Source organism: Oncorhynchus kisutch, linkage group LG14 (assembly GCF_002021735.2).
Source record: "Oncorhynchus kisutch isolate 150728-3 linkage group LG14, Okis_V2, whole genome shotgun sequence".
Lineage (NCBI taxonomy): Eukaryota > Metazoa > Chordata > Actinopteri > Salmoniformes > Salmonidae > Oncorhynchus > Oncorhynchus kisutch.
Window position 1 is genome coordinate 86,857,758 of NC_034187.2, and position 14,247 is coordinate 86,872,004.

General features: G+C 46.1%; 1 protein-coding gene across 1 annotated transcript in view; it reads left to right on the top strand.

Annotated features, from left to right (window-relative positions):
• Nucleotides 1-14,247, top strand: part of csmd2 (CUB and Sushi multiple domains 2) — an 895,829-nt gene that overhangs the window by 631,515 nt on the left and 250,067 nt on the right. The window contains 2 exon segments of the mRNA XM_031789283.1: nucleotides 7,191-7,379; nucleotides 13,426-13,603. Of these exon segments, the coding sequence (XP_031645143.1) occupies nucleotides 7,191-7,379; nucleotides 13,426-13,603 (367 nt within the window).

The following is a 14,247-nucleotide window of genomic DNA, read 5'->3' on the forward strand; positions in this document are numbered from 1 at the left end:
ATGACTGTCCTCCTCTCCTCTGTGAGGTCGTGGAGTATCCTCCTCCGTGAGGTTGTTGAGTGTCCTCCTCTGTGAGGTCGTGGAGTGTCCTACTCTCCTCTTTGAGGTAGATGAGTGTCCTCCTCTCCTCTGTGAGGTCGATGAGTGTCAAATCAAATCAAATCAAATTTATTTATATAGCCCTTCGTACATCAGCTGATATCTCAAAGTGCTGTACAGAAACCCAGCCTAAAACCCCAAACAGCAAGCAATGCAGGTGGAGAAGCACAGTGGCTAGGAAAAACTCCCTAGAAAGGCCAATACCTAGGAAGAAACCTAGAGAGGAACCAGGCTATGTGGGGTGGCCAGTCCTCTTCTGGCTGTGCCGGGTGGAGATTATAACAGAACATGGTCAAGATGTTCAATGTTCATAAATGACCAGCATGGTCGAATAATAATAAGGCAGAACAGTTGAAACTAGAGCAGCAGCACAGTCAGGTGGAAGTTGAAACTGGAGCAGCAGCATGGCCAGGTAGACTGGGGACAGCAAGGAGTCATCATGTCAGGTAGTCCTGGGGCATGGTCCTAGGGCTCAGGTCAGTTGAAACTGGAACAGCAGCATGGCCAGGTGGACTGGGGACAGCAAGGAGTCATCATGTCAGGTAGTCCTGGGGCATGGTCCTAGGGCTCAGGTCCTCCGAGAGAGAGAAAGAAAGAGAGAAGGAGAGAATTAGAGAACGCACACTTAGATTCACACAGGACACCGAATAGGACAGGAGAAGTACTCCAGATATAACAAACTGACCCCAGCCCCCCGACACATAAACTACTGCAGCATAAATACTGGAGGCTGAGACAGGAGGGGTCAGGAGTGTCCTCCTCTGTGAGGTCGATGAGTGTCCTACTCTCCTCTTTGAGGTAGATGAGTGTCCTCCTCTCCTCTGTGAGGTCGATGAGTGTCCTCCTCTGTGAGGTCGATGAGTGTCCTCCTCTGTGAGGTCGATGAGTGTCCTCCTCTATGAGGTCAATGAGTGTCCTCCTCTGTGAGGTCGATGAGCGTCCTCCTGTGTGAGGTCGATGAGTGTCCTCCTGTGTGAGGTCCATCAGTGTCCTCCTCGCCTCTGTGAGGTCGATGAGTTTCCTCCTCTCCTCTGTGAGGTCGATGAGTGTCCTCCTCTCCTCTGTGAGGTCGATGAGTTTCCTCCTCTCCTCTGTGAAGTCGATGAGTGTCCTCCTCTCCTCTTTGAGGTCGATGGGAGTCCTCCTCTCCTCAGTGAGGTCGATGAGACTCCTCCTCTCCTCTGTGAGGTCGATGAGAGTGTCCTCCTCTCCTCAATAGTCTCATCCCACAGAGGAACCACAACTATCCTCTCAGGTTCACTATCGCTGAAGCGTTTAGAAATCTGCCATTTTGAATCACCAGGGAGGAATAAGAGAGTAAGATTAAAAAAGGATGTCAGATGTAAAGTAGTCAGTTTTCAGATGCATCATTTACATCGATGTGTTACTGAATGTGGGCCAGGGGTTACAGGAAAACCGACCAGAGAGGAGGAAGTTGTCCACAGCAGGCGGCCATTGCTGTCTACCTCAATGTCCACAAATGGACCAATGTTAATTTTGTCAACAAGAAGAGTGACTAAAATATTCGTCAAAAAAAATAAAAAATCATTGGCAATTTTGACGAGGCTAAATATACCCACAAAAAAAACTATAACCAAACGAAAATAATTTTTAATTTCAGTTGACAAAAACGAGACAAGAAAAAATTATCTCTGTGACTAAAATCTGACTACTATGTTGACTGGACAAGAGTTTTTTAGAGAGATTGAAAGCTTTTCAGTGAAAACCCAGTGCAGTTCTGTTCAGCAGTGGGTAGGATGCATCCGGCTCCGCCTCCGTTTAGAGCCAAAAACACTGTGGCTCTGCCTCCGTTTAGAGCCAAACACACTGTGGCTCCACCTCCATTTATAGCCAAACACACTGTGGCTCCGCCTCCGTTTATAGCCAAACACACTGTGGCTCCACCTCCGTTTATAGACAAACACACTGTGGCTCCGCCTCCGCCTCCGTTTAGAGCCAAACACACTGTGGCTCCGCCTCCATTTATAGCCAAACAGACTCTAGCTCCGCCTCCGTTAGCTCCGCCTCCGTTTATAGCCAAACACACTGTGGCTCCGCCTCCGTTTAGAGCCGAACACACTGTGGCTCCGCCTCCATTTATAGCCAAACACACTGTGGCTCCGCCTCCGTTTATAGCCAAACACACTTTGGCTCCGCCTCCGTTTATAGCCAAACACACTGTGGCTCCGCCTCCGTTTATAGCCAAACACACTGTGGCTCCGCCTCCGTTTAGAGCCAAACACCCTGTGGCTCCGCCTCCGTTTATAGCCAAACACACTGTGGCTCCGCCTCCGTTTATAGCCAAACACACTATGGCTCCACCTCCGTTTAGAGCCAAACACACTGTGGCTCCGCCTCCGTTTATAGCCAAACACATTGTGCAGGTGAATTTTACATTTAGAAAGCATATATGGGGCTGTTCTTAAAGGCAACTTGTGGACCAGAATGTTTAACTATTTAGGCTATACCTCATCATGTTACCTCATTAGCTAGCTATCGTGCTTTCCGGAAAGTATTCAGACCCCCTGAATTTTTCCACATTTTGTTACATTAAAGCCTTATTCTCAAATGGATGAATTCACAGTACCCCATAATGACATCACAATACCCCATAATGACAAAGCAAAAACAGGCTTTTAGAAAATGTTGCATCAGACTGGGACAAAGCTTCACCTTCCAACAGGACAACGACCATTAGCAGACAGCCAAGAGAACGCAGGAGTGGCTTAGGAAGAAGTCTCATAATGCCCTTGAGGACAAGTCTCTGAATGCCCTTGAGTGGCCTCGCCAGAGCCCGGACTTGAACTCGATTGTACATCTCTGGAGAGTCCTGAAAATAGCTATGCAGCGACACTCCCCATCGACCTCCCCAAATACACCTGTGTAGCTTCATACCTGTTAGAAATCTATGTCATTCTTCAACAACACAAACTCCAAAGCAAATCAGGGGCAGAAAAGTAGGTTTATTTGAGAAGGACAAATCAAGATGTTATGCTGGGGGTTAGATGTTCAGATGTTCAGATGTTCAACCTCCCCTGTCCCCAATCAGAAGTCCCCGGTCCTCAGCTTTACTCCACTGAACAATGGAACAGGATGCCATGTATAACCACCCTAACCTGGGATTGACCAATCAGAAGTCCCCTGTCCTCAGTTAACCTGGGGTTGACCAATCAGAATTCCCCGGTCCTCATCTTTTCCCCACTGAACCAAGGAGCAGGATGCCAGGTATAACCCCCCACCCTAGCCTGGGGTTGACCAATCAGAAGTCCTTGCAGTACAGCTTGGCCAATGGCCAAATAACAAGTATCCTGCTCCAGACTCGATGTAAAGAACGTAGCACACGTAGCTCTGAGTTCAGGAGTGACATTCCACAGAGTGTAAACAGCTGTTGACCTGAAACCCAACTCCTATTTACAATTCCCTATTGACCATTAGTACTCTAGTTTTTAGTCCTCTCATTCTCTCATCCTCACAAACTCTCAAACTCTCAACCTCTCAAACTCTCAAACTCTGCGTTGTGTATTTATCTTCAATATACTCCTATATACCCAAGAAGACTCGAGGCTGTAAATGCTGCCAAAGTTGCTTCAACAAAGTACTGAGTAAAGGGTCTGAGTACTTCCGTAAATGTGATATTTCTGTTTCTATTTTTAATAAATTAGCAACATTTCCTCCCCAAATTTTTTTTGCTTTGTCATTATGGGGTATTGTGATGTCATTATGGGGTATTGTGATGTCATTATGGGGTATTGTGGTGTCATTATGGGGTATTGTGGTGTCATTATGGGGTATTGTGGTGTCATTATGGGGTATTGTGGTGTCATTATGGGGTATTGTGGTGTCATTATGGGGTATTGTGATGTCATTATGGGGTATTGTGGTGTCATTATGGGGTATTGTGGTGTCATTATGGGGTATTGTGGTGTCATTATGGGGTATTGTGGTGTCATTATGGGGTATTGTGGTGTCATTATGGGGTATTGTGGTGTCATTATGGGGTATTGTGGTGTCATTATGGCACAGTGTTGGCTGGGGTAGGCAGTCATTGTAAATAAGAATTTGTTCTTAACTGACTTGCCGAGTTAAATACTGTCCTCTAATGGAGGAGGCCATTCCGTGTCTACTACACTGTCCTCTAATGGAGGAGGCCATTCTGTGTCTACCACACTGTCCTCTAATGGAGAAGGCCATTCTGTCTCTACCACACTGTTGCAATTGAGATAGCATCTAACATAAAACTCCTGTGCTTCAATGCAGAATGACAATGAAGAGTGACTAATCGAAAACACACACTGTAAACCTTGTCCTCCCTCATACCGTTCTCCCTGCCTCTGTCCACCTCTCCCTCATACCGTTCTCCCTTCCTCTATCCACATCTCCCTCATACCGTTCTCCCTTCCTCTGTCCACCTCTCCCTCATACCGTTCTCCCTGCCTCTGTCCACATCTCCCTCATACCGTTCTCCCTTCCTCTGTCCACATCTCCCTCATACCGTTCTCCATTCCTCTGTCCACATCTCCCTCATACCGTTCTCCCTTCCTCTGTCCACCTCTCCCTCATACCGTTCTCCATTCCTCTGTCCACATCTCCCTCATACCGTTCTCCCTTCCTCTGTCCACCTCTCCCTCATACCGTTCTCCATTCCTCTGTCCACATCTCCCTCATACCGTTCTCCCTTCCTCTGTCCACCTCTCCCTCATACCGTTCTCCCTGCCTCTGTCCACATCTCCCTCATACCGTTCTCCCTTCCTCTGTCCACATCTCCCTCATACCGTTCTCCCTTCCTCTGTCCACCTCTCCCTCATACCGTTCTCCCTGCCTCTGTCCACATCTCCCTCATACCGTTCTCCCTTCCTGTGTCCACATCTCCCTCATACCGTTCTCCCTTCCTCTGTCCACCTCTCCCTCATACCGTTCTCCATTCCTCTCTCCACATCTCCCTCATACCGTTCTCCCTTCCTCTGTCCACCTCTCCCTCATACCGTTCTCCATTCCTCTGTCCACATCTCCCTCATACCGTTCTCCCTTCCTCTGTCCACCTCTCCCTCATACCGTTCTCCCTGCCTCTGTCCACCTCTCCCTCATACCGTTCTCCCTGCCTCTGTCCACATCTCCCTCATACCGTTCTCCCTTCCTCTGTCCACATCTCCCTCATACCGTTCTCCATTCCTCTGTCCACATCTCCCTCATACCGTTCTCCCTTCCTCTGTCCACCTCTCCCTCATACCGTTCTCCATTCCTCTGTCCACATCTCCCTCATACCGTTCTCCCTTCCTCTGTCCACCTCTCCCTCATACCGTTCTCCATTCCTCTGTCCACATCTCCCTCATACCGTTCTCCCTTCCTCTGTCCACCTCTCCCTCATACCGTTCTCCCTTCCTCTGTCCACATCTCCCTCATACCGTTCTCCCTGCCTCTGTCCACCTCTCCCTCATACCGTTCTCCCTGCCTCTGTCCACATCTCTGTCCACATCTCCCTCATACCGTTCTCCCTGCCTCTGTCCACCTCTCCCTCATACCGTCCTCCCTCATACTGTTCTCCCTGCCCCTGTCCACATCTCCCTCATACCGTTCTCCCTTCCTCTGTCCACATCTCCCTCATACCGTTCTCCCTGCCTCTGTCCACCTCTCCCTCATACCGTTCTCCCTGCCTCTGTCCACCTCTCCCTCATACCGTTCTCCCTTCCTCTGTCCACATCTCCCTCATACCGTTCTCCCTTCCTCTGTCCACATCTCCCTCATACCGTTCTCCCTTCCTCTGTCCACCTCTCCCTCACACCGTTCTCCCTGCCTCTGTCCACATCTCCCTCATACCGTCTCCCTTCCTCTGTCCACCTCTCCCTCATACCGTTCTCCCTTCCTCTGTCCACATCTCCCTCATACCGTTCTCCAGTCCTCTGTCCACCTCTCCCTCACACCGTTCTCCCTGCCTCTGTCCACATCTCCCTCATACCGTTCTCCCTGCCTCTGTCCACCTCTCCCTCATACCGTTCTCCCTGCCTCTATCCACCTCTCCCTCATACCGTTCTCCCCTTCCTCTGTCCACATCTCCCTCATACCGTTCTCCCTTCCTCTGTCCACATCTCCCTCATACCGTTCTCCCTCATACCGTTCTCCCTGCCTCTGTCCACCTCTCCCTCATACCGTTCTCCCTGCCTCTGTCCACCTTTCCCTCATACCGTTCTCCCTGCCTCTATCCACCTCTCCCTCATACCGTTCTCCCTTCCTCTGTCCACATCTCCCTCATACCGTTCTCCCTCATACCGTTCTCCCTTCCTCTGTCCACCTCTCCCTCATACCGTTCTCCCTGCCTCTGTCCACCTCTCCCTCATACCGTTCTCCCTTCCTCTGTCCACCTCTCCCTCATGCCGTTCTCCCTGCCTCTGTCCACCTCTCCCTCATACCGTTCTCCCTTCCTCTGTCCACCTCTCCCTCATACCGTTCTCCCTGCCTCTGTCCACCTCTCCCTCATACCGTTCTCCCTTCCTCTGTCCACCTCTCCCTCATACCGTTCTCCCTTCCTCTGTCCACATCTCCCTCATACCGTTCTCCCTCATACCGTTCTCCCTTCCTCTGTCCACCTCTCCCTCATACCGTTCTCCCTTCCTCTGTCCACATCTCCCTCATTCCATTCTCCCTTCCTCTGTCCACTTCTCCCTCATACCGAGATTGAACAAGCAGGTTTTTGATAGAAACGACATCTACTTAGTTGTGTTCCTCAATACAAAATCTATGACTCATGAAGAACATTCTTCTGTGTTTCTCTCTCCGAACAGAATGCATATTTCTCAGCTATTTCCTAGTTTTGTATCGATTGGATTCACATTCACAAGAGTAAAACATGAATCATAAGAACACTGCACACAGACTAGTATAAAAAGACTGCTTGAACAGATTGTTAGGCAGCTTTCATTCTCCTGTTTGACTGTTCCTTCCTTCCTTCCTTCCTTCCTTCCTTCCTTCCTTCCTTCCTTCCTTCCTTCCTTCCTTCCTTCCTTCCTTCCTTCCTTCCTTCCTTCCTTCCTTCCTTCCTTCCTTCCTTCCTTCCTTTCTTCCTTTCTTCCTTTCTTCCTTTCTTCCTTCCTCCCCAGCCTATGAGCTTAATGAGTGTCTGGACCCAGAGCCGTTCCGTTACGGCGTGGTGGTGGGGGCAGGCTACAACGTGGGCCAGTCCATTTCCTTTGAGTGTCTCCCCGGCTACCAGTTAATGGGACATTCCATCCTGACCTGCGAACACGGGACCACACGCAACTGGGACCGCCCCTTCCCTCGCTGTGAAGGTAACACACTACAGACCCTAACTCTGATTCGCTAGTCCCACCCATACTAACACCTCGTTGGTCCGTAATTTGCTAGCACCACCCATACTAACACCCCGTTGGTCCAACTACTTCCTGTTCAACTTAGAAAACGGACCTAAGAAACAACTTAAAGCACCAACATACCCCTCTTCCTAGAAGCATCCATAACACACATTTCCTGTGTCTACTGAGCGGTAGTGTCATCATTCCCGGAGGCCTCTGTGCGTAGGTTCCGGATGAACTCTTATGAATAATTCAAATTAACCCGCATTAACCACCTCCCATTACCGGACTCGAGGTCTTCAGAGGAATCAATACAAACTCCAAGGAGAAAAGGGAACGAAATGGAGAGAAAGGGAACGTATTGCGTCATATAGGGAATAGGTTTCCATTTTGGGACACGACCAAAGTCAGGGGAGATAGAGACAAAGTAATGGGTACTCTCTTCTCCGTCTCGCCCTTCACCCACATTCTCTCACTCTCTGTCAATTATTAAAGAAGGCTGGTAAAATTACAGGCAGGCAGGAGAGGTGACACCCGTGACAGGGGTCCTTGAATGGACGCGTTGGAAGATAGATGGGGTGGAATAACTGAGGAGAGAGAGCTAGAGCTAGAGCTAGAGAGAGAGAGAGAGAGAGAGAGAGAGAGAGAGAGAGAGTGAGAGAGAGAGAGAGAGAGAGAGAGAGAGAGAGGGGGATGGAGAGGGAGAGGGAGAGGGAGAGAGAGAGGGAGAGAGAGAGAGAGAGAGAGAGGGGGGGGGGGGGGGGAGAGGGAGAGGGAGAGAGAGGGAGAGAGAGAGAGAGAGAGAGAGAGAGAGAGAGAGACAGAGAGAGACAGAGAGAAAGAGAGGGGGGGAGGGAGAGGGAGAGAGAGAGAGACAGAGAGAGAGAGAGGGGGGGAGGGAGAGGGAGAGAGAGAGAGAGAGAGAGAGAGAGAGACAGAGAGAGAGAGAGAGAGAGAGGGAGAGGGGCATGGAGAGGGAGAGGGAGAGACTCCTTACAGAGTGTGTGGGTGAGTGCGTGCCTTTGTATGCCTGTGAGCATATGTGTGTAACGCCTACGTGTGTGATACACCAACCCATCTCCAGCCCTCCTGCGAGGGTCTCTGACTGTGAATGTAATTGATTTGGCTTTAATACATGATGAGAGGGCATGAGATACAGAAGGAAGAGACAGAGAGAGAGACCATCTCACTACTGACCATATATACACCTTACCCACACTAATGAATAAACACCATCTCACTACTGACCATATATACACCTTACCCACACTAATGAATAAACACCATCTCACTACTGACCATATATACACCTTACCCACACTAATGAATAAACACCATCTCACTACTGACCATATATACACCTTACCCACACTAATGAATAAACACCATCTCACTACTGACCATATATACACCTTACCCACACTAATGAATAAACACCATCGCACTACTGACCATATATACACCTTACCCACACTAATGAATAAACACCATCGCACTACTGACCATATATACACCTTACCCACACTAATGAATAAACACCATCGCACTACTGACCATATATACACCTTACCCACACTAATGAATAAACACCATCTCACTACTGACCATATATACACCTTACCCACACTAATGAATAAACACCATCTCACTACTGACCATATATACACCTTACCCACACTAATGAATAAACACCATTGCACTACTGACCATATATACACCTTACCCACACTAATGAATAAACACCATCACACTACTGACCATATATACACCTTACCCACACTAATGAATAAACACCATCTCACTACTGACCATATATACACCTTACCCACACTAATGAATAAACACCATCTCACTACTGACCATATATACACCTTACCCACACTAATGAATAAACACCATCACACTACTGACCATATATACACCTTACCCACACTAATGAATAAACACCATCGCACTACTGACCATATATACACCTCACACACACGAATTAATAAACACCATCTCACTACTGACCATATATACACCTTACCCACACTAATGAATAAACACCATCTCACTACTGACCATATATACACCTTACCCACACTAATGAATAAACACCATCTCACTACTGACCATATATACACCTTACCCACACTAATGAATAAACACCATCTCACTACTGACCATATATACACCTTACCCACACTAATGAATAAACACCATCTCACTACTGACCATATATACACCTTACCCACACTAATGAATAAACACCATCTCACTACTGACCATATATACACCTTACCCACACTAATGAATAAACACCATCTCACTACTGACCATATATACACCTTACCCACACTAATGAATAAACACCATCGCACTACTGACCATATATACACCTTACCCACACTAATGAATAAACACCATCGCACTACTGCCCATATATACACCTTACCCACACTAATGAATAAACACCATCGCACTACTGACCATATATACACCTTACCCACACTAATGAATAAACACCATCTCACTACTGACCATATATACACCTTACCCACACTAATGAATAAACACCATCTCACTACTGACCATATATACACCTTACCCACACTAATGAATAAACACCATCTCACTACTGACCATATATACACCTTACCCACACTAATGAATAAACACCATCTCACTACTGACCATATATACACCTTACCCACACTAATGAATAAACACCATCTCACTACTGACCATATATACACCTTACCCACACTAATGAATAAACACCATCGCACTACTGACCATATATACACCTTACCCACACTAATGAATAAACACCATCGCACTACTGCCCATATATACACCTTACCCACACTAATGAATAAACACCATCGCACTACTGACCATATATACACCTTACCCACACTAATGAATAAACACCATCGCACTACTGACCATATATACACCTTACCCACACTAATGAATAAACACCATCGCACTACTGACCATATATACACCTTACCCACACTAATGAATAAACACCATCGCACTACTGACCATATATACACCTTACCCACACTAATGAATAAACACCATCGCACTACTGACCATATATACACCTTACCCACACTAATGAATAAACACCATCACACTACTGACCATATATACACCTTACCCACACTAATGAATAAACACCATCTCACTACTGACCATATATACACCTCACACACACTAATGAATAAACACCATCTCACTACTGACCATATATACACCTCACACACACTAATGAATAAACACCATCGCACTACTGACCATATATACACCTTACCCACACTAATGAATAAACACCATCGCACTACTGACCATATATACACCTTACCCACACTAATGAATAAACACCATCGCACTACTGACCATATATACACCTTACCCACACTAATGAATAAACACCATCACACTACTGACCATATATACACCTCACACACACTAATTAATACACACCATTACCCACACTAATGAATAAACACCAAAAACAAAGGACATCAAAATCTTTTGTTTCTTTTTTGACTTTAAAAAAGCATTTGATCGGTCTATTCTTCAGAGTTCTCCAGAGTGGGCTTGGTGGTCAGGTGTATGACTTAATAAAATATATGTACACAGAAAACAAGTGAGCAATAAATATCAAAAACCAAAGAACATATTTATTGTCGCAATGTCGAGGTGTGAGACAAGGCTGCAGTTTGAGTCCAAACCTTTTCAATATTTATATCAATGAATTAGCAGACATGTTGGACCATTCTGCAGCCCCAGAACTCACACTATTTAACACAGAGGTGAAATACCTGCAATATGCTGATGACTTGGTACGTCTATCACCAACTAAAGAAGGTCTTCAAAGGAACGTTAAGGCGAGGCACCCTTAATAAGGATTTTCTTTACTCTCATCAGACTGAAACTGTAATTCTGTTAGTTAAAGGGAAGGATGTACTAATGTAATTCTGTTAGTTAAAGGGAAGGATGTACTACTGTATTACTGTTAGCTAAGGGGATGGATGTACTACTGTAGTTATGTTAGTTAAAGGGAAGGATGTACTACTGTAATTATGTTAGTTAAAGGGAAGGATGTACTACTGTAATTATGTTAGTTAAAGGGACGGATGTACTACTGTAATTATGTTAGTTAAAGGGAAAGATGTACTACTGTAATTATGTTAGTTAAAGGGAAGGATGTACTACTGTAATTATGTTAGTTAAAGGGAAGGATGTACTACTGTAATTATGTTAGTTAAAGGGAAGGATGTACTACTGTAATTATGTTAGTTAAAGGGAAGGATGTACTACTGTAATTATGTTAGTTAAAGGGAAGGATGTACTACTGTAATTATGTTAGTTAAAGGGAAGGATGTACTACTGTAATTATGTTAGTTAAAGGGAAGGATGTACTAATGTAATTCTGTTAGTTAAAGGGAAGGATGCACTACTGTAATTCTGTTAGTTAAAGGGAAGGATGTACTACTGTAATTATGTTAGCTAAGGGGAAGCATGTACTACTGTAATTCTGTTAGCTAAGGGGATGGATGTACTACTGTAATTCTGTTAGCTAAGGGGATGGATGTACTACTGTAATTATGTTAGCTAAGGGGATGGATGTACTACTGTAATTATGTTAGCTAAGGGGATGATGTACTAATGTAATACTGTTAGCTAAGTGGATGGATGTACTACTGTAATTCTGTTAGCTAAGGGGATGAATGTACTACTGTAATTATGTTAGCTAAGGGGGAGGATGTACTACTGTAATTATGTTAGCTAAGGGGGAGGATGTACTACTGTAATTATGTTAGCTAAGGGGGAGGATGTACTATTGTAATTCTGTTAGCTAAGGGGGAGGATATACTACTGTAATTCTGTTAGCTAAGGGGTGGATGTACTACTCTGATTCTATTCATCAATTTCGCTCAGGGGAGTGAGTGAGTGTGTGTGTTGTTTGTTTTGTGTGTGTGTATCTGTGTTCTGTGTGTGTGTGTTGGTTGTTGTATGTTTGTCAGTACCAAGGGGAGACTAAGAATCTCAGGAGATATGTCCTGTGGCTCTGAGAGTCAGAGATAAGGGGTAGGAGGAGGGGGGGTTGGAGGAACCAGTGGGGTCAGAGTTGAGAGGTAGGAGGAGGGGGGGTAGTCGGGCCCAGTGGGGTCAGAGTTGAGAGGTAGGAGGAGGGAGGGTTGTAGGATCCAGTGGGGTCAGAGTTGAGGTGTAGGAGGAGGAGTATGTTCTTACATGGTTGTCTCATTGTCACACCACTAGTGTCCTCTACTGCCCAGCAACACTATTACCCCTAACACACACACACACACACACACACACACACACACACACACACACACACACACACACACACACACACACACACACACACACACACACACACACACACACGCACACCTCTCCAGTGCTTCCCTCCCTCCCACCCTCCATCCATCTGTCCCCAGAACCTTGTAAAATCCTCCTCACCCCTCCATCCCTCCCTCCCTAGACCCTTGTAAAATCCTCCCCACCCCTCCATCCATCCCTCCCTCCCTAGACCCTTGTTTCCTCCACCACTCCATCCCTCCTTCCCTCCCCAGCCCCACGTGGCGTCCACTGGGACGGGGTTATGGCCTTATCTTCCTGGAACACTCCAAACCAGGCCTTGCTCTCTAACAGGCTTTCTGGGTAATCTTCTGCTATGACAACCGTTTCAGCATCTCAGAGAAAGAGAGAGGGAGATTCCTCTGGTTTTATTCTTGGGTCTGTTGTGTTTAATATCTGTTCTCTATCCTCCTCTCTCTCTCTCTCTCTCTCTCTCTCTCTCTCTCTCTCGCTCTCTCTCTCTCTCTCTCTCTCCCTCTCTCTCTCTCTCTCTCTCTCTCTCTCTCTTCTCTCTGTCTCCCTCTCTCTCTCTCTCTCTCTCTCTCTCTCTCTCTCTCTCTCTCTCTCTCTCTCTCTCCCTCTCTCCCTCTCTCTCTCCACCCCTATCATTCCACCTCTCTCTCCCCCATCTCCCCAGTGCCTTGTGGGGGTAACATCAAGTCAGACAACGGAACTATCTTCTCTCCTGGTTATCCGGAGGAGTACCCCAGCTCTGCTGACTGTACCTGGTTGATCACCGTAGCAACAGGCCTGGGTGTCAGACTCAACTTTACCCTACTGCAGGTCCATGGGCCACATGACTTCATCACTGTCTGGTGAGTATTTATATATATATATTAACCTTTATTTAACCAAGAAAAGTCAGAAGTCATTAGGAAACAGTCAGACATACAACAGAAGCACACTGATAATCTGTAGGCATAACTGTGATTCATAAAGATAATATAATATAAAGACATGTCCTGTACATCTATGGCTATCTCTCAATTAGCACCCTATTCCCTATATAGTACACTACTTTAGACCAAAGCCCTATGTAACCCTATTCCCTATATAGTACACTACTTTAGACCAGAGCCCTATGGCACCCTATTCCCTATATAGTGCACTACTTTAGACCAGAGCCCTATGGCACCCCATTCCCTATATATATATATATCCCTATATAGTGCACTACTTTTGACCAGGGTCCATACATAATTGCGCCGACAGAGATGGTCATTTCAGGTCCTTAAGAAACTATTCAGTAATTTTTTTGTTCATGTATTCTTACATTGTTAGCCAGGAAAATCTCACGTGTTATTATTATTATCCGAGAAGAACTACCGGACATTTACCAACATTACCAACATTTACCAACATTGACCAACATTACCAACATTTACCAACATTACCAACATTTACCAACATTTACCAACATTACCAACATTTACCAACATTACCAACGTTGCCAACATTT